The 17,947-nt window shown below is 40.5% G+C and overlaps 1 protein-coding gene across 2 annotated transcripts in view; it reads right to left on the bottom strand.

Annotated features, from left to right (window-relative positions):
• Positions 1–17,947, bottom strand: part of ARSB (arylsulfatase B) — a 166,457-nt gene that overhangs the window by 59,999 nt on the left and 88,511 nt on the right. Inside the window, exons 6-7 of one of the 2 annotated variants that reach the window (XM_035014718.1) lie at positions 5,227–5,297; positions 2,999–4,978 (exon numbers count right to left, since the gene is read on the bottom strand). In XM_035014718.1, coding sequence (XP_034870609.1) covers positions 4,968–4,978; positions 5,227–5,297 — 82 coding nt within the window. In that variant the 3' untranslated portion in view covers positions 2,999–4,967. Of the gene's footprint in view, positions 1–2,998; positions 4,979–5,226; positions 5,298–17,947 lie in introns of those variants that run through there. The other variant, XM_035014717.1, reaches the window with a different exon arrangement.

Here is a 17,947-nt window from a genome sequence, read left to right on the forward strand (position 1 = left end):
GTACTATCTGAACGGAGACCAAAACATGTCTGTCCAAGGTTACCTCAGAACAAAGCCTTTAAAGATGAATAAAAAGTTTCCTCAAAGCACACAGGAAAGCAATTACAGCCCACACATTTGACACTGGCCACGGGGGTGAGGGGTGAGGGGTGAGGGGTGGGGTGGAGATAAAAGCAGAGCCAGATTTGGGGCACAGAGAGGACGTTGAGCAATGAAACAATACAAGGGAACTTGCCAAGAAGGGGAGCACAAAGAGAGAGAAGAGCAAGAAGGAGCAGGGCCCTGGACTCTGAGGGGAAGTCAGGCTGAGCCGAGCACACAGGCAGGGGCTTTATAAGTATATATGTTTGTCTCTCACGGAGATCTAGAGAAATCCCACATCCTCTCTTCTGGCTGATATTTTCAATGCAGGCAAGACTGAGGGTGGGCATTTATAAACTGGATAAGTAGTTTCCAGCATCTGTATATGATAATGTTAATGGTCACTAGCCACTTACTAATTTTAATTAAAAAAATTTTTTTTTATTCATGAAAGTCAGAGAGAGAGAGAGAGAGAGGCAGAGGCAGAGGGAGAGAAGCAGGCTCCCCGCCTAGCAGGGAGCCCGATGCGGGACTCGATCCCAGGACCCCGGGATCATGACCTGAGCCGAAGGCAGACGCTTAACCATCTGAGCCACCCAGGCGCCCTTAATTAAATTATTTTTATGTAAGAACAAAATGTAAGATGCAAGTTCATGGATTAAAAGGTGGGTGTGAATTGCCTTTCAGGAGGTCCTTTAGGTTCAGGAAAGGCTAAGAGACAGTAAGACAATGACTTTAACCCGATGATCTATTATTAGTCATTAACAAGTATTTGCCGAGAAATGACTAGGACGGCAGGCTCTGTGCTATGCACTGGGGATACGGCAGTAAATGAAAAAGATACAGACCCCGGCCTCATGAATTTCTATGCTTTTCTTTGGTTTTACATTTTACATTTATTTATTTTGAATTGTGGTAAAAAAAAATAAAATTTACCATTTTAACTGTTTTTAAATGTACAGTTCAGTGGCACCAAGTACATTCACATAGTTGGGCAACCTTCACCACATCCCCCCACAGAACTCTTTTCGTCTTGTAAAACTGAAACGACACCCATTAAACACGAATTCCCCGTCTCGCCCCCTCCAGCCTCTGGCAGCCCCCATTCTACTTTCTGTCTCCATAATTTTGACTATACGAGGTACCGCGTTTAAGTGGAATCATGCAGTATTTGTCTTTTTGTGACTGGCTTATTCCACAAACGTTCTCAAGGTTCATCCATGGTGTATCATGCACCCCTTTGTCCCACCAACAGCGCATTCCCATTTTACATTCCCACCAACATGCCTACATGTTCCCATTTCTCTATGTCCTCACCAACACTTCTTATTTTCCTTCCTTTTTTCTTTCTTCCTTTCTTTCCTTTTCATAGCAGCCATTCTAATGGGTGTGATCTGTGGTTATTTGAGACCGTTCATCCTTTACTGCATAATCTCCTGGTCTATGGGAAACCCTATGACCTCTGGTGTGTGCCTGTGTCTGTCCCAGTCTTCTGGGAATATCTTTATTATTCATACCCAACACACAATGTACCAAGAGTATGCGGCCATGAAAAAAGCCCCAACTCTACCAGCAGGAAGGGCCTCTGGGGGCGCCCTGTACTCTAAGAATAAGAGGGAGAGCGTAGAGCTGTTAAACCCCAAAAGGCCAGCTTCTGAGGGGATGTGGTACTACTTAGAAGGCAGGGCTCCCCTGGGAAACGTCTAATGCCTGCTCCTCTGATTCATGATAGGAGGAGACACTGGTCCACAACCCCCAACAAGACCCACTAAAGGGGAGAGAGCAGACGGAAAAGTGGATTGATGCAGGGATGTTTTAGACCAGGCATCAGAAAAGTGGGCAGGATGTAGTAATAATAAAATCCTACAATTCAAATTACTCTAGCACTTATAATGTTTCTAACATTTTCACTTGTATTTATCTATGTACAACCATGCCTTTGGCTACATCACTGCTTAGTAATGTGCACAGGGTGGAAAAGGAGAGAAACTGAGTCAGCAGCTTTGCTCCTTTGAGATCCTATTTCTACAGAGACCCACAGAATATTGAAGCTGGGAGGGGCCTGAGACATCATTTAATTCAATCTTCACAGACTTGGTTGTTGTCCTATAAATACATATTTTCTTAGAGTTAGATTTAAACCCCCCCCCCCGCAATTAACTGCATAGAAAAGGAAATGAGCTGGTATCATCCTCTGGTGAAGGAGTGGGTCCCCAAAGATAGCTCTCCTTTTTTTTAGCTTCTGCTGCACAGTGGATTGAAATGAATATAAAAACTAAACTAGGGAGAAAAGCCCAAGGTGTTGCATGTATGTGAGGAGCAGGGGCACTTTGCTACTTGTAGGCAGAGACAGAATGAATGCCCTGTTTCTGTGAACCAACAGTGAATGTGGTTCTATGTTGATGCCAACAGTGGAGAATGTCCCTCGTTACAAGCAGGAGTCAGAGCAAGAGTCCCTGGTTGGCAGGGAAGGCCAACAGGGAGGCCAGGAGTGGGCCTCAAGGAGAGGGTGGGGGCAGCAGAAGGCCAGAAAATGTCCCTGAATTTGGGACAGCAGTAAAGGGTCATCGTCAGTCCATCATTCAACATGTGGGAAACTGAGGCAAAGAAAAGTGGAGGGACTTGCTTAAGGCCTTATAAACTATGGGTGGCAAAATTAAAATGATTTTCTATTCTGATTTCCATGCCCTCCTTAACTTTTATACCGGAGAAACCTTGTGCCTGTGCTGGGATTGAGCTGGGGCACTGTGGGAAAGGTAGCAAAAACCACGGCAGGCAGCCAGCCAGCAGGGCTGTGGCCGGGTTACATGGAAATACAGAACTTAAGCTTCCCTCCCTCCTTCCCTCCCTCCTTTCCTTCCTTCCAGAGAAAGAGCACGCGCACGCAAGTGGGGGGTGGAGGGGCAGAAGGAGAGAGAGAATCTTAAGCAGACTCCATGCCCAGCGTGGAGCCCAGCATAGGGCTCAATCTCATGACCCTGAGACCATGACCTGAGCCCAAACCAAGATTCAGACACCTAAACAACTGAGCACCCAGACGCACTCCCCCATTTCTGATGCTAAGAACAATTCAGCTTGGTGAGTGGGGGCGCCTTTTCATTTGTAGATGGAACTTAGTAAGGACAGCTGACAACCATTACAATGTGTGCAGCATCTTCAGCACATCCTTGGATGTCACACTGGGTTTTGCGGTGCATTAAACTACCTAGAAGTTTTAAGAACCCTTCCTGCCTCCCCTCTTCCGTTCTGGCCACCCCCAGAGATTCTGACATCACTGGTTAAGAATCACTGCTCTAGACTGTGTCACACCCCTTTGGTATGCTGGGGCAGAGAAAAGGTTAGAAACCATGGATGTCGTGGCCACCGTAAGTAGTCACGGGTCTGTGCTCTTCCTACACAGCTGATCCAATCACTTCCTGGCACCTGCTAGAACAATCCTTCTAGACTAACAGAAGTACAGTGCAAATTCACATGTAATTTTAAATTATCTGTTAACCACATAGAAAAGGAAAAGGAAACAGGTGAAATTAACAATAAATTTAATTCAACATATCTAAAATATTGCCATTTCAACGAGTAAATATGTTACGATATATTTCACATTTCTCATACTAAGTCTCCAAAATCCGCTGTGTGCTTTATACTTGCAGCACATCTCAATTCACAGTTAGCTACATTTCAGGGGTTTGAAAGCCACATATAGCTGGTGGCTACCATACAGACCCATAACCACCCTTGCCTCTCTCGCGGACTTAAGTTACTACAATAGAAATAGCAATTTCTCCATACTATAGCCATCTCGACCTGCCTCAGGCCCTTCCCTTTCCACTTGGTCCTAACTCTATCCCAGCACCCTTCCATTAGTCATCAAGTAATCATCACTGAGAGCCTGCCCAGTGCTGGGTATTCGTGTTAACTTATGAGGATGAAAAGATAAATAAGACCTAGATCCTGACTTCCAGGAGCTCTCACCTTGGGGGAATATGAAGGCACATACAAGAGAATTTGCTGAAGGCTCTACCCACAGATACATACAAAAGGATGCTGAGGAAGGACTTTCTGGGGTTCCAAGAAGCATTCACATATATGAGACATTTGTGTTGAGTTTTAAGGGATGAGGAAAAATTGTGGAAGGGCAGGGAAAGGTGTTTCAGCCACAGAGAAAAGCATATTCAAGACAAAACATGACAATCATGCTTGGAAAAGGCAAGTGTCGAGCAGGGCGAGGACTGGGCTGGAGGCGGCTGGTGGGGTGAGCGGGGCCTTAAGAGCCTGCAGACACACAACCACTGTGGGCTTGTTGTCTGAGCAGGGAAATCCTGGGGCAGGTTATGGCACAGACTGGAGAGGACAAGGAAGTAAGGAAAGCCTGAACAATGGAATGAATGAATGGAAGGGTGGCAGTATGTCTAGAACAGATGGATGTCAGCACCCAAGGGAATGAACGGAATGGAAGAGCACTGTTTTGTGGAGTCTCAAGAAGAGGCTTGATGATGGAGGCTGGACAAAGGGCCTAAGAGCTAAGGCTTTTCCAGACCCAAACCCATTAGGCTAGGGTTCATAGGGCCACTAGCATGGTATTTACACAGGACTATGAAACCTGTGGTGATCTAAGAGCACAAACGGCCTCTTTCCCTGAGGAATTAATGGGGCTACCTATGGCTCCACTTAGGCAGGAGACAAAATCAAGCCAAATGACTTTCAGGATTGCTAGGGAAGTCACACCTGTGAGACGCAGCAGGTGCTGGGCAGCACCTGGCCAGCTCCATCAGATGATGCGGTGGCTCATCTGACCTCGGGTTTCCTGGAAGAAGGCTCTGGAGCTCTCAGGTGAGAAGAGAGCAACAACAACATGACGTTCCCAGTGGGCAGGAGCCTCTGAGATCCTATGGCAAAGCTGAGGCAGGGAGATGACATGGCTTGAAGGTCATATAGCCAGTAAGTGGCAGGGCCACGAACAGCATCTACCCTCCGTGGCACCAAAGCCACAGGGAGATCAGTGCAACAGGTGTTATGGAGAACTGTTTATCCGGACAGCAAACGCAAGTGGAAAAGGAGAAAGTGAGGCTGGAGACACACTAGGCAATAAAAATGTTTTTGTGAGCTAAAAAGATTGAGTTTAGTAGCGATAAATGAGGTACTCACACGGTGAAATATCCACAAAGTTTGGGTCGATATTATGCAGCAGCTCCATTCTGGGGGACGGGCTTCCTTCACTAGAAGAGAATTTTTTAGGAAACATTAATTTCCTCTCTCAAATTAATATGATGACTTTTAATACTTCCTTTCCTTGTACTTACAGGAAATAACAAGCTTGCCAATTAACAACTTTGTCATGAATTCGGAGATCTCTAAAATCTGTAGTTGGTGCATCTTTAATTCATAATTATTTGTCTACATTATAGTAATGACTGAACATCTAGTAAGACTGTCAGTGTCAAGCATATGACAATTAAACAATACTCTTAATTGTGACCCTTTGCAATAAACACTGTGGCTGCATTTATACATGACCATTGTTTACAAAGGGAAATGAGAACTCAAGTCGTTCTGTGCAGGCTTCATACTGACCATTCACAGGGAGATGAGGAAAGGACATCTACGAAGATGGTGGCATCAAAACTACAAGCACAACCTACGTTAGTGGTGAAAAGAAACCTGGGGATCACAGTCCAACCCCTTACATCATGAGTAAGGCAGACAAAGTTGTTGGCCAGATTTTAGATCATGTGACTCTTAGATCAATGGTGTTCTTAAAACATTGGGAGCATTAGGGCACCTGGGTGTCTCAGTCGGTTAAGCGTCCGACTCCTGGTTTTGGCTCAGGTCTTTGAGGCCTCATGATCTTTTTTTTTTTTTAAGATTTTATTTATTTATTTGAGAGAGAGAGAATGAGAGACAGAGAGCATGAGAGGGAGGAGGGTCAGAGGGAGAAGCAGACTCCCTGCCGAGCAGGGAGCCCGATGCGGGACTCGATCCCGGGACTCCAGGATCATGACCCGAGCCGAAGGCAGTCCCTTAACCAACTGAGCCACCCAGGCGCCCAAGGCATGATCTTGAGGTCATGGAATCAAGCCCCACATTGGGCTCTGCACTCAGCGTGGAGTCTCCTTCAGTTTCTCACTCCCTCTCCCTCCCGCTCACTCTTTCTCTCTCTCAAATAAATAAAATCTTCAAAAAAAAAAAAAATGAGAACATTAACATCACCAGATATATGCGGGGTGTGCATGATGTTCCCAAGACATTTTGCTAGTATAGACTCAGCCTTATGTAAAAAATGATTTCAATCATTGGGAGTACTAAGGACTGCTTGATAACCCAATAAAAGGTTGCAAAGTACTGTTAACACTGTAGGATTTGTATACACCTGAAAAACCACTAAGGTCCCTGATGTAACCAAGAGGGCGTATTTTCAGGTGACCCAATATCCACACTCAAAATCACAGGTAGCTGTCTACAGCAGTGGCTTGGGATTTCAAGATCCATAAAATTTCAAAAAATCTGGGTTGTGATTGGCAATGTTGTATATGCCAAGTAAAAAAATTTTAAAACAAAATTTAATTAATTAAAAAAAACCCAAACTTCAATTACCATCACCATTATATTATAAAATAAAGATTTTTTTTTAAGGTGGGGGGCAGGGCACAGAGGGAGAGAGAGAATCTTAAGCAGGCTCCATGCCCAGCAGAGGCAGACTCAGGGCTCCATCTCACAATCCTGAGATCATGACCTGAGCCGAAATCAAGAGTCAGATGCTTAACTGACTTAGCCACCCAGGCGCCCCTAAAATAAAGATAATTTTAATAGCAAAAAGGGTAGGAAGAATATGATCTCAGAAAAACATGACAGCTCTTCAAACTGAATGTATTTAACTTTAGTATCCTATCGGATTTTCTTGTTCTTCTCTACTCCATAAAACGCTAATTAGAGGGTAGGAGGAAATACACAGGGATGTCTCTAGTTCTGGTGGCACAGGAGGCAGCATTGTTGGGGAGAGGGGTCATATTTCCCAGGACTCTTCTCATTTTCCTCTTGAGGCAACTAACTATCTGATTGTCCTGGAGACTGCCAACCAGTCCAAAATGACAGGAACTAGGGTTTGATTCCAGAAGCTCTGAATGCAAGAAGGGATGATTAGCAAACAAAATGGTGAATGTGAGAAAATCTAAACAGGATGATGATGATGATGATGATGATGATGATGCCTAATTTGTGGGTTTAATGCAAATGGAGTTAAAATCTGGATGATAATAATAGCAAGTTAAGTCAGAAGGAGAAATCAGAATGAATGCATTTTATAAAGTCTTCATATTGTTTAGAAGTTAATACTACTGATGAAATTCAGATTTAGCTAAGTAAAATTTGCATGTTAAAGTTTTAAGGTAACTTGAAAATAAAGACAGAATTTTTCTGGACTACAGAAAAACAAAACAATTTTGTTTTGTTGAGTGAATTTTCATTCAATTCAAAAGAAGACCCAAAAATTTCAGGGCCAAGATATTAGTACATAACCACTTGTCTTTAAAGGCATAGTTCACTGGGATACCCCAAAGCATTAGGCACAGTTAAGTAAAGGATCTTTTTCTAATAACTTTTAGAAAGAGTTTCTCTGTTATGTTATTCATTCATTCATATTTTTTGCATTATTCAGAAGAGTTACAGATATTTCAAAATAAGGAAACTTAAGAGATGACATTTTGAATACTGGAGTCTGTGAGTAATCCTGGTGACGGATCATTTGCTAGGAAAAATCTTCAGAGGTAGAATCACCATGATGTAAACAGGAACAACAACAAAAACAAAACAAAAAACAACCAGTTCTCTTAAGTATGTTGTGACACTACTTTTTAAAATGTAGTAATCAGAACATTTTGATAAGAATGTTGTTACTTACATGAGGCAAGAAGACACAGTATGTGATTAGTAATTAAAACAATGACCAAACATCCTTAGTCACTCCATTAGGAGCATTAGGGCACCTGGGTGGTCACTCCAAGTTATTAAATAAATCAAGGAAACCAAATGTACATTTAGGGAACTGAATAAAATACCATAAATCTTGGGTTACTTCACCTCAAAATACAAATAAAACCCCAGATTAGCCCATGAACCAATTCCCTGGGGCTAGCCTTTTGGAAAATGATGGATTTTAGAAATATCTCTGGGTAGATTTTTTTTTTTTTAAGATTTTATTTATTTATTTGAGACAGAGAGAATAAGAGACAGAGAGCAGGAGAGGGAGGAGGGTCAGAGGGAGAAGCAGACTCCCTGCTCAGCGGGAGGCCTGCTTCTCCCTCTCCCACTCCCCCTGCTTGTGCTCCCTCTCTCGCTGTGTCTCTCTCTGTCAAATAAAAAAAAAAAAAATCTTAAAAAAAAAAAAGATGCATACCAACATGTGAAGTAATTATGGAAATATGGAAAAATATACACCAAACTTAACTGGAGTGGACAGATGGGTGGGGTGAGGTTATTGAGGACTTTTGATCTCTACAACTAGCATATATTATTATTGTAATCAAGAAAAATTTAAGATTTTAAAAATATTTTATTTATTTATTTATTTTCAGAGAGAGAGAGTGGGCGAGGGGCAGAGGGAGAGGGAGAAGCAGAGTCTCAGCTGAGCAGGGAGCCTGATGTGGGACTCAATCTCAGGACTCTGGGATCATGACCTGAACCGAAGGCAGACGCTTAACCGACTGAGCCACCCAGGCGCCCCTGGAATCTGCATTTCCAACAGGTACTGGGAAGTACTGTTGCAGCCGCTCTGAGGACCACACTTTGAGTAGCAAGATTGGAGGAAGGCTCCTGGAGTCCTCTAACAAGGGACCGGAACTCTTTTGGAGTTTCCTAAATTAGAAACTCATGTAGTTTAGACCTGCTTCTGGAGCAATGAGTCTTGACCTTGGCTACACAATGCAGTCACGTGGGGAGCTTTAAAAAATACTGATGCTTGGATTCCACCACAAGGGAGTGATCTCACCGACATGCGCTTCAGCCTGGGCACACAGATTTATAAAAGTACCCATGCTGATTTCCTTAAAACTAGCTTTATTAAAATACAATTTATAAATCATACAATTAACCCACTTAAAGTGTACAGTTAAATATTTTTAGTATATACACAGAGTTGTACAACCATCAACACAATCTAATTTTACATTATTTTTCTCCCCTGTTAAATAAAAATTGTGTATCCATTAGCAGCTACCCTTCAGTTTGTCTCTCCCTAGGCTCCTTGCAGCCCAAGGCAATCACTAATCTATAGTGTTCTAACAGACTTGCCTATTCTATATATTCATATAAATGGAATCATAGAGGGGTGCCTGGGTGGTTCAGTCCTTTAAGCAGTTAAGCATCTGCCTTCGGCTCAGGTCATGATCTCAGGATCCTGGGATCGACTCAGCAGGGAGTCTGCTTCTCCCTCTCCCTCTGCCCCTGCTCCTATTCTCTCTCTCATTCACTCTCTCTCTCTCAAGTAAGTAAATAAAATCTTAGAAGAAAAAAAAAAGGGATCATAGAATATGTGGTCTTTTTTGATGGCTTCTTTCACTTAGCATTACGTTTTCTCTACATCTTCATCATCACTTGTTAATGGCTATCTTCTTGATTATAGCCATCTTAGTTGGTATGAAGTGGCATCTCACTGTGGTTTTGACTTACATTTTCATCTTCATATGAAAATCTACTATTTGTATAGCTTCTTTGGAGAAATATCTATTCAGATACTTTGCTCATTTTTTATTTGAGCTATTTGTCTCTTTATAATTGGGTTGCATATATTCTGGATATATTCTGGATTCAACTCCCATATCAGATGCATGATTTGTTAATATTTTCTCTAATTATCTGGGTTGTCTTTTTGCTTTCTTTATAGTATCACTTGCAGAACAAAAAAGTTTAAAATTTTGATGTGATACAACTTAGCTATTTTTCCTTTGTTGCTTTTGGTATTTTATCTACAAAACCACTGCTTAATCCAGAGTCACAAAGATTTACTCCTACATTTTCTTTTAAGATTGTTATAGTTTTAGCTCTTACACTGAGGTCTCTGATCCATTTTTTAAAAAAGATTTATTTATTTGAGAGAGAGAGAGAGCAAGCAGGAGGAGGGGCAGAGGGGGAGAGAGAGAATCTTGAAGTAGACTCCCCACTGAGCATGGAGCCTGACTTGGGGCTCAATCCCAGGACCCCGAGATCATGACCCAAACCGAAACCAAGAGTCAACCGCCCACCCAACTGAGCTACCCAGATGCCCAAGGTCTCTGATCCATTTTAAGTAAATTTTTGTGTATGCTGTGAGGTAGGGATCCAATTTCATTCTTTTGCATTGAATATCCAGTTATTCCAGTACCATTTATTGAGAAGATTATGCTTTCCCAATTGAACTATCTTGGTACCCTCGTCACAAATGCAGCTGATTCTAACACACAGCTCAGGGTGAGAATCACTAATCTTGAGCCTTGTTATATGAAGTCAATACATTTGATTATATGTTCTAAATTCTTGGTTTTCTTCTACAGAGGAAAAGATTGGTGACTAGCTTCTAGGACACTTATATAATAAGCCCATGTATAATGATAATGGCTTCCCCTTGAAAGGAAGTCCTAGTTCCTCAGAAAGTATCTTAAGAAAACCATTGATAACTTCCTACAATCAGTCCCTTTAATTTGCCCCTTTATAGGGATATAAGTATTTTGAACACATCTCTTTTTGCATATGACACAATTTCTTCCTCAAAGCTAAGTGTACCGAAGTGAGATGGAAAAAAAAAAGTGCTTTGCATGTTCATGACAGTTTTCAGCAACATCAACTGTGTGATCACAATCTTACAAATAAACAGTGGCTTCATCAAACTCATTAATGCTTATGGGACTGATTATTGCTATATTATAACATGTGTTAGCTTCTATCTTCTGTACATATCTATGCATTTACAAGTGATGCTACAAATATTGCAGCATTTCATGATTACTTGTACATTATACTCTTCCAAAGTTTTATTTCCATACAACCAAGTACTAGAAAGTGGACACTGTTAACTGTTTTGGTAATTTATGGTCCTCCTCCCGACTAGTTCTGAAGGCCTCACTCTCTCACATGCAGTCCGGCATTGTCTTTAAGGGCCCAGCCTTTCAGGGTCTGCATCTCAAGTCCACAAGGTTATATAAACTATAAACCCTTTTTTCTTCACCAGCAGAATGTGGATAAAAGTATCCACTTACAGAGTTGTTAGGGGAATTAAATGAGGCAACATACATAAAGCACACATACATAAAGCTTGGGATATAAGTGCTGAATAAGCTGGTAGCTTAAAAACAAGAACACCATTTATTACAAAATGTGGATCCTGATTCTACAGACATGGAAATAATATAACCACAATTACAAGACTATACTCTGAGACACAGATATAAGAATAATATGTAGATACAAGGAAACATTAATATTCCCAACCATTCTTCCTGCTGGCAAGAATTCCCCTCATGAAATATACTGGTGTAGTTATAACTTTAATTTCTAAGGCATGTTACAATATTCCCTCCCATGTGAGAGTCTCGTTTTAGAAATGTGTCAGTGTCAAATATAGCTAAGTCACATAGTCTACTCATCATGAACAGCATATAAAAAAGATACAGTGTCATCTGCTGTCTAGGGATTTTCCGTATTTTTCAGATTAAGCATATGGTATGGTTTGCTGTACGAGCAACACTATCTTCATTAGACTGTGGATTCCATTTGTGAAATTTAAATCTCTGAATGATGACTGATGATGTTCATGGGAAATGATTTTCCCAATAATCACACAAGTTCATGCAATGACCTTGTTTTATTATGGCAAGGTAGTGTGGGTTTTTACTGTGGCAAATGTTCGGCCTCCAGGGTGATAGGAACAAAGCAGCACTCTCTAATTAGCTTCTTAAGGTGGGCACCTATGGGACTGTTCAAGGATCCTTACTGCACGATGCTCACTACCCACTCCAGCTTACCTGAATGACTATGGCAGTGAGTAGACAAAGAATTATGTAAAGAAAAAGAACTATAATATGTTGTTCACATTGACCACTTAATGACAGAGACCCATCTCTAAACCAGTGAAATGGATATGTTTCATCCATATCCATAACAACAAAACTGGAGTTATTTGGGGGTTTCTTGGTTTTGGCCAGGCATTTATAGAGCATTTATTATGTGCCACATATCATTTTAAATGCTTCACATGTATTATCATATTGAATCCTTGACATAGAGACAACCTAGGCACAGAGCGGTTAAATGACTTGCAAGATCATGTGGTTGAGCAGGGGATGGAATTGGATTTGAAACTCTGGCAGAGTTTCTTTTCTTTTCTTTTCTTTTTTTTAAAGATTTTATTTGTTTATTCATTAGAGACAGAGAGAGAGAGAGGCAGAGGGAGAAGCGGGCTCCCAAGGAGCAGGGAGCCCGATGCGGGACTCAATCCCAGGACCCTGAGATCATGACCTGAGCCGAAGGCAGATGCTTAACGACTGAGCCACCCAGGCGCCCTCTGGCAGAGTTTCTGATTGACTCCTGAATTCTTCACTTCTAACCACTATGCTAAATTGTCTCCTTAGTAAGATGCAGACATGGCCTCCGTATCTCCTTGAATGTCTTATGTTTCCATTCATTCAGCTTATTTTCAAGACTCCATTACCAAATATTTCTATTAACTTCAAATGCCTCTATTAACGAGAGAGAGAATCCTCTTCTCCATCTTCTTCTCTTAAAAACTTATATAAAATGGTATATAGCTAATTATCTCTTTTAAAAGATTTACTTATTCATCAGAGAGAGAGAGACAGAGCACAAGCAGGGAGAGTGGCAGGCAGAGGGAGAAGCAGGCTCCCTGCTGAGCAGGGAGCCCGATGCAGGACTCCATCCCAGGACCCTGGGATCATGACCTGAGCTGAAGGCAGACACTTAACTGACTGAGCCACCCAGGCATCCCAAGTTAATTATCTTTGATGACATTTTAGTATTCAATTTTAATTTACCTCAAATTTCATATTCTCTGGATTAGCTTTAAAAATAACAGGGCAAGAAGACACTGATCAGTGACTAGTTTCCAATATGCTATAAATATTTTCTAAAAGTCCACAGTTTCAGACACTGAGATCACAGCACTGTCCATTTATAAATAGAGTTTCCAGTTTTTGACTTTCATTTTCCAACTAGTTGAAGGGTGGGGCAGTAAAATATTTCCCATAAATAAATGAAATGCTATTATATTCCATATTCATTTTACCACTAGCTGCTGACCATCTGTCATAAAAAGACACACCCTGAAAAGCAGTATCAAATTTTTAGAAATGGAAATAGCCATGATGATATTTCCTGAGAAGAAATTTTGAAAAAAAAAATTACTTATTAAAAAATTCAAAACACACCCAGAGTAATGTCCATCCTTTTACCTCTTTGTGAGCATTGTCATCACTGTTACCATCTTCACCTCTAGCTCCTGAGTCATGACTGTGTTCCAGGCACTGTGCTGGGTGTTTTATACATATTCTTTCACTAAATCCTCACATAAGTGCCTATGAGGTAGGTACTGCTGATGTTACATTTTACACATGATGGAACTGGATGCTTGCAACTCTTTTTTTTTTTTTTAAAGATTTTATTTATTTATTTGAGAGAGAGAATGAGAGAGAGAGAGCATGAGAGGGAGGAGGGTCAGAGGGAGAAGCAGACTCCCCGCCGAGCAGGGATCCCGATGCGGGACTCGATCCCAGGACTCCAGGATCATGACCTGAGCCGAAGGCAGTCGCTTAACCAACTGAGCCACCCAGGCGCCCTGGATGCTTGCAACTCTTAAGTAACTTGCCCAAGGTCACACAAATAATAAATGGAGAAGATAAGATTTGAACCAGATCTAACCACAGAGTTCATATTTTGTAGCCATTAGACAGTTTACCCTTGAACAATGTAAGGGTTAGGGGTGCTGACCCCCTGGGCAGTCAAGAATCCAAATACAAGTTTTGACTTCCCCCAAACCGAACTATTAATAGCTTACTATTGACCAGAACCCTTATGGATAACATAAACAGTCGATTAACACATATTTTGTATGTTATGTGTATCATAAACTGTATTCTTACAATCAAGTAAACTAGAAAAAAGAAATGTTATTAAGAAAGTCGTAAGGAAAATACATTTACTGTGCTGCACTGTATATTAAAAAAATCTATGTATAAGTGGACCCATGCCGTTCAAACCTGTGTTGTTCAAGGGTCAACGGTACCAGTGAAATTCCTGGTGGGACTTCTTTTCCTCGTTATATGGGCCCAGTGATATAAGGTTTGTGTAAATCCCATGCTCCTTGAAAAGCCATTTTAACTTGCAAACATAACCATGAATAAAGAGTTTAGGCATGGGAATTAGAAGATTTTGACTAAATTTGGTGAGGAAATATATAACTTAAATTCATTTGATATAGAGTTTTATATGGAAAGATTATTTTCACGGACATTTTAATTAAGAAATCTTATTAAATTTTTAAAGTAGGCTACTTAAGAAAGAAGTAATATTATTAAGAATAACTGAATCACTCCCCTAAATATAGTCTTTTCCTATTCATTACTGAAAAATAATTGGTGAGACTTCTGGATTAGTATCAAGCCAAGCCAGCAGGGCCTAATACGACTTTCTTACAATTTCCATGATAATACCCATAAAGAATTACAAAAAGATGAAAACTGGCAAAAGCACTGGAAACTAAAGAGAAGACCAGATGCCAAAGTCTCCAGGGGATTTTCACTAATGCCAATGCTGAAGAGATTACAACATATTCTTGGATTCTACCGTAAGAATCAAAATCTGATCCCAAAGAAAACAGAAAAAAGATGGATTCGCTTTGTCTACCTCTAGCTATAGAACTCAGAGATCACACTAAAGAAAAAATGGGCAATGATCTCCCATGAACCGTCTTCAGAACTAGCCCATCACATTTTTCCTCCCTCACTCCCAGTTACATCACTCCCTGTGTCCACCCAGGCAGCAAACACTAGACTACATGAGAGGAAACAGAAGAAACGAGGCATAACATGTAGTGTCCTTGCATGGGAAGTCACCTCACCAAAAAAAAAAACCCCAAATCTGAACCAACACCTAGAGTGCTATGTACTGTGGACTTAGGGTAGAAGCTCTTTTTTTTTTTTTAAGATTTTATTTATTTGAGAGAGAGAGAGACAGCGCACAGTGTGGGGGAGGGAGAGGGAGAAGCAGACCACCCACTAGGCAGGGACTCGATCCCAGGACCCCGGGATCATGATCTGAGCCAAAGGCAGACACTTCACCAACTGAGTCACCCAGGCACCCCAGAGTAGAAGCTGTTTTATAAAAAAGGTTGGTAAAGTAGAGAATCAAAAAAAAATAACACACCATTCCTTAAATATTTTGCTTTAACTTAAAAACACATATATATTCAGTTGGCAGTCTTTGAATGCAGGGCTACTGGTTAGAATTCCCTACCATCCTTATTTCATCAACCACACTTATAATGCTTCTTTATAATTTCTAGGGCTGTTTTTCTTTTTTTTTAAATTCAATTCGGTTGACATATACTGTATCATTAGTTTCAGGGGTAGAATGTAGTGATTCATCAGTTGCATATAACACCCTAGGGCTGTTTTTCTTAAACTGGAGAAAGAGCCTAAGAACATGTGAGTTTCCAGATTTCCAGAGAATAAAGATGGCCATCTAAATTTTAATCTCTCTACATATTCTCCTTAGAAACCATATGGAAAATGAAAGAAAGTTGGGGCGCCTGGGTGACTCAGTCAGTTAAGCATCTGCCTTCGGCTCAGGTCATGATCCCAGGGTCCTGGGATCGAGCCCCACATTGGGCTCCTTGCTCAGTGAGGAGTCTGCTTCTCTTCTCTCTCTTTCTGCCTTTCTCCTGCTCCTTCTCTCTCTCTCAAATTAATAAAATCTTAAAAAAAAAAAAAAAAGGAAAAGAAAAGAAAAGAAAATCACCCAATGCCTAAGCCTACAACATAAGTGGGAGACTGACCGTATTTAAAACCTGGGTGGCTGTGAGGAAATGATCATCTGAGACCTGAAGAGTCAGTGTGAGTGTCAACTAGGGCAGAGTCAGGCTGGCCTCATGCTAAAGAGGGTGAGGGGGCCCAGGAGGGGAAGGACTCAGATTGCACTTGGTAAAATAACCCCAGAAAAAGAGGGCCCCACCCTGAGGGATAAAAGGTTGAGATACAGGTCTGATATTAAGTGGATCAGAGGACCGTCCCCTGAGGAGACCAAAGGGAGGGCTTGGACAGTGTGCAGGACAAGAGTGGGGGTCTCAGGCGGCACCAATTCTGACAGGAGCAGCTGAAGAACAGGTGTCTTTTGGAAAGTGAATGGTAAAGGGGGAAAAAAAGGAAGACACAAAAGATCAGGGTCCAACTGAAACAATCTAGTATCAGAATCACAAGAAGGCAGACCAGAAAGATAGAGGCAACATTTATTTTTAAAAGGGCACTTCACTATAGCAGTAGAAGAAGGTGTTCTTGAACTCAAGAATTGAATCAAACTATCAAAAGTCCACCCCCATAGATTGCCTGCTATTACAGGTCCAGGAAAAGCTGACATATAAAATCGTGAACAACAAAAAGAACCCAGTATCTAAATAAAGTTACCATAGGAGTTTAAAAAATAGGAGATGAGAATTCAAAACTTTTGGCAAATGAAAACATTGCCCCTATTATGGCAAAAAAAAAAGCACCACAATGCAGAAGAAAACTGTATCAACATAAAGTAAAGATAAGTAAATCAGCGATTGCCAATATAAAAAAAAAACCCTTGAATCAAAAAATTTAAAACTCTAACACTGAACTAAGGAAAGAAACAAAGGAAAGACAAAATCTCAGAAATAAAGGGATAGTATATATAACTCAAAGTATATGAGGCTTATAGAGAATAAAAATGAAAAGAGAGAAAATAATTCAGAATAAAGAAAAAGAATCAGAGAGAAGCAAAGGATATGTAAATTCAATAATATTTATAATTGCAGTCCCTGAAGAAGAAACGCAGGAGAGAAATATATTTGAAACTATAATTCAAAAGTCTCTGAAATAAAAGATCTGAATATACAGATTGAAAGAACTCACTATATATCTAAGAATATACATGGTCCCCTTTGAGACAGAGCTAGTAAAAGTCTTAGACTTTAAATCGGAATAATAATACAAATCTTCTGAGCCTCCAGGCAAAAAGACCAGTTACTTGAAAAAAATAAAATCATGTTGACATTAAATGTATCAACAGCATCATAAAAAAACAAATAAAAGTGGAGTAATACTTTCAAGAAATTCAAGGAAAGAAAGTATGAGACAAGGATTTTGTATCAGTTGAACTGTTTTTCAATTATCAAGGTTGTAGAAAATGCTTTAATAAATACTCAAGAATTCAAAGAATCCTGAGAAATCTCTTAAAGAATTAATTCCTCCAACTAAAAGATAATTGAGAACATTTTAGAAATTCAGAAGTGGTTACCATGGAATATATTAATGTAGATCTAAGACTAAAACAAAATTGTGAATGAGGATAGAACAGTATTCTATATATTATATGCTCTGACCAGGTAGAAATAATACAACTAAGAATAAGACTGGAAGAGACATGTGAAAGGGTTGAGTTAAATACACTACTTAATTTCCTTATGGGTAATAAGTAGGAGTCAAAGATGCCATTTGAGGCTAACAAACCAAATAGTAGAACCTAAGTAAAAAAGGAAGACTAAGAGAATTATATACAGATCCTCCTTGACTTGTAATGGGAATATGTCCCAATAAACCCATTTTAAATTGAAAATATAATAAGGTGAAAATACATTTAATACACCCAACCT

Source organism: Mirounga leonina, unplaced genomic scaffold, assembly GCF_011800145.1.
Source record: "Mirounga leonina isolate KUSES-001 unplaced genomic scaffold, KU_Mleo_1.0 Mir_168, whole genome shotgun sequence".
In the NCBI taxonomy this organism is placed as follows: Eukaryota; Metazoa; Chordata; class Mammalia; order Carnivora; family Phocidae; genus Mirounga; species Mirounga leonina.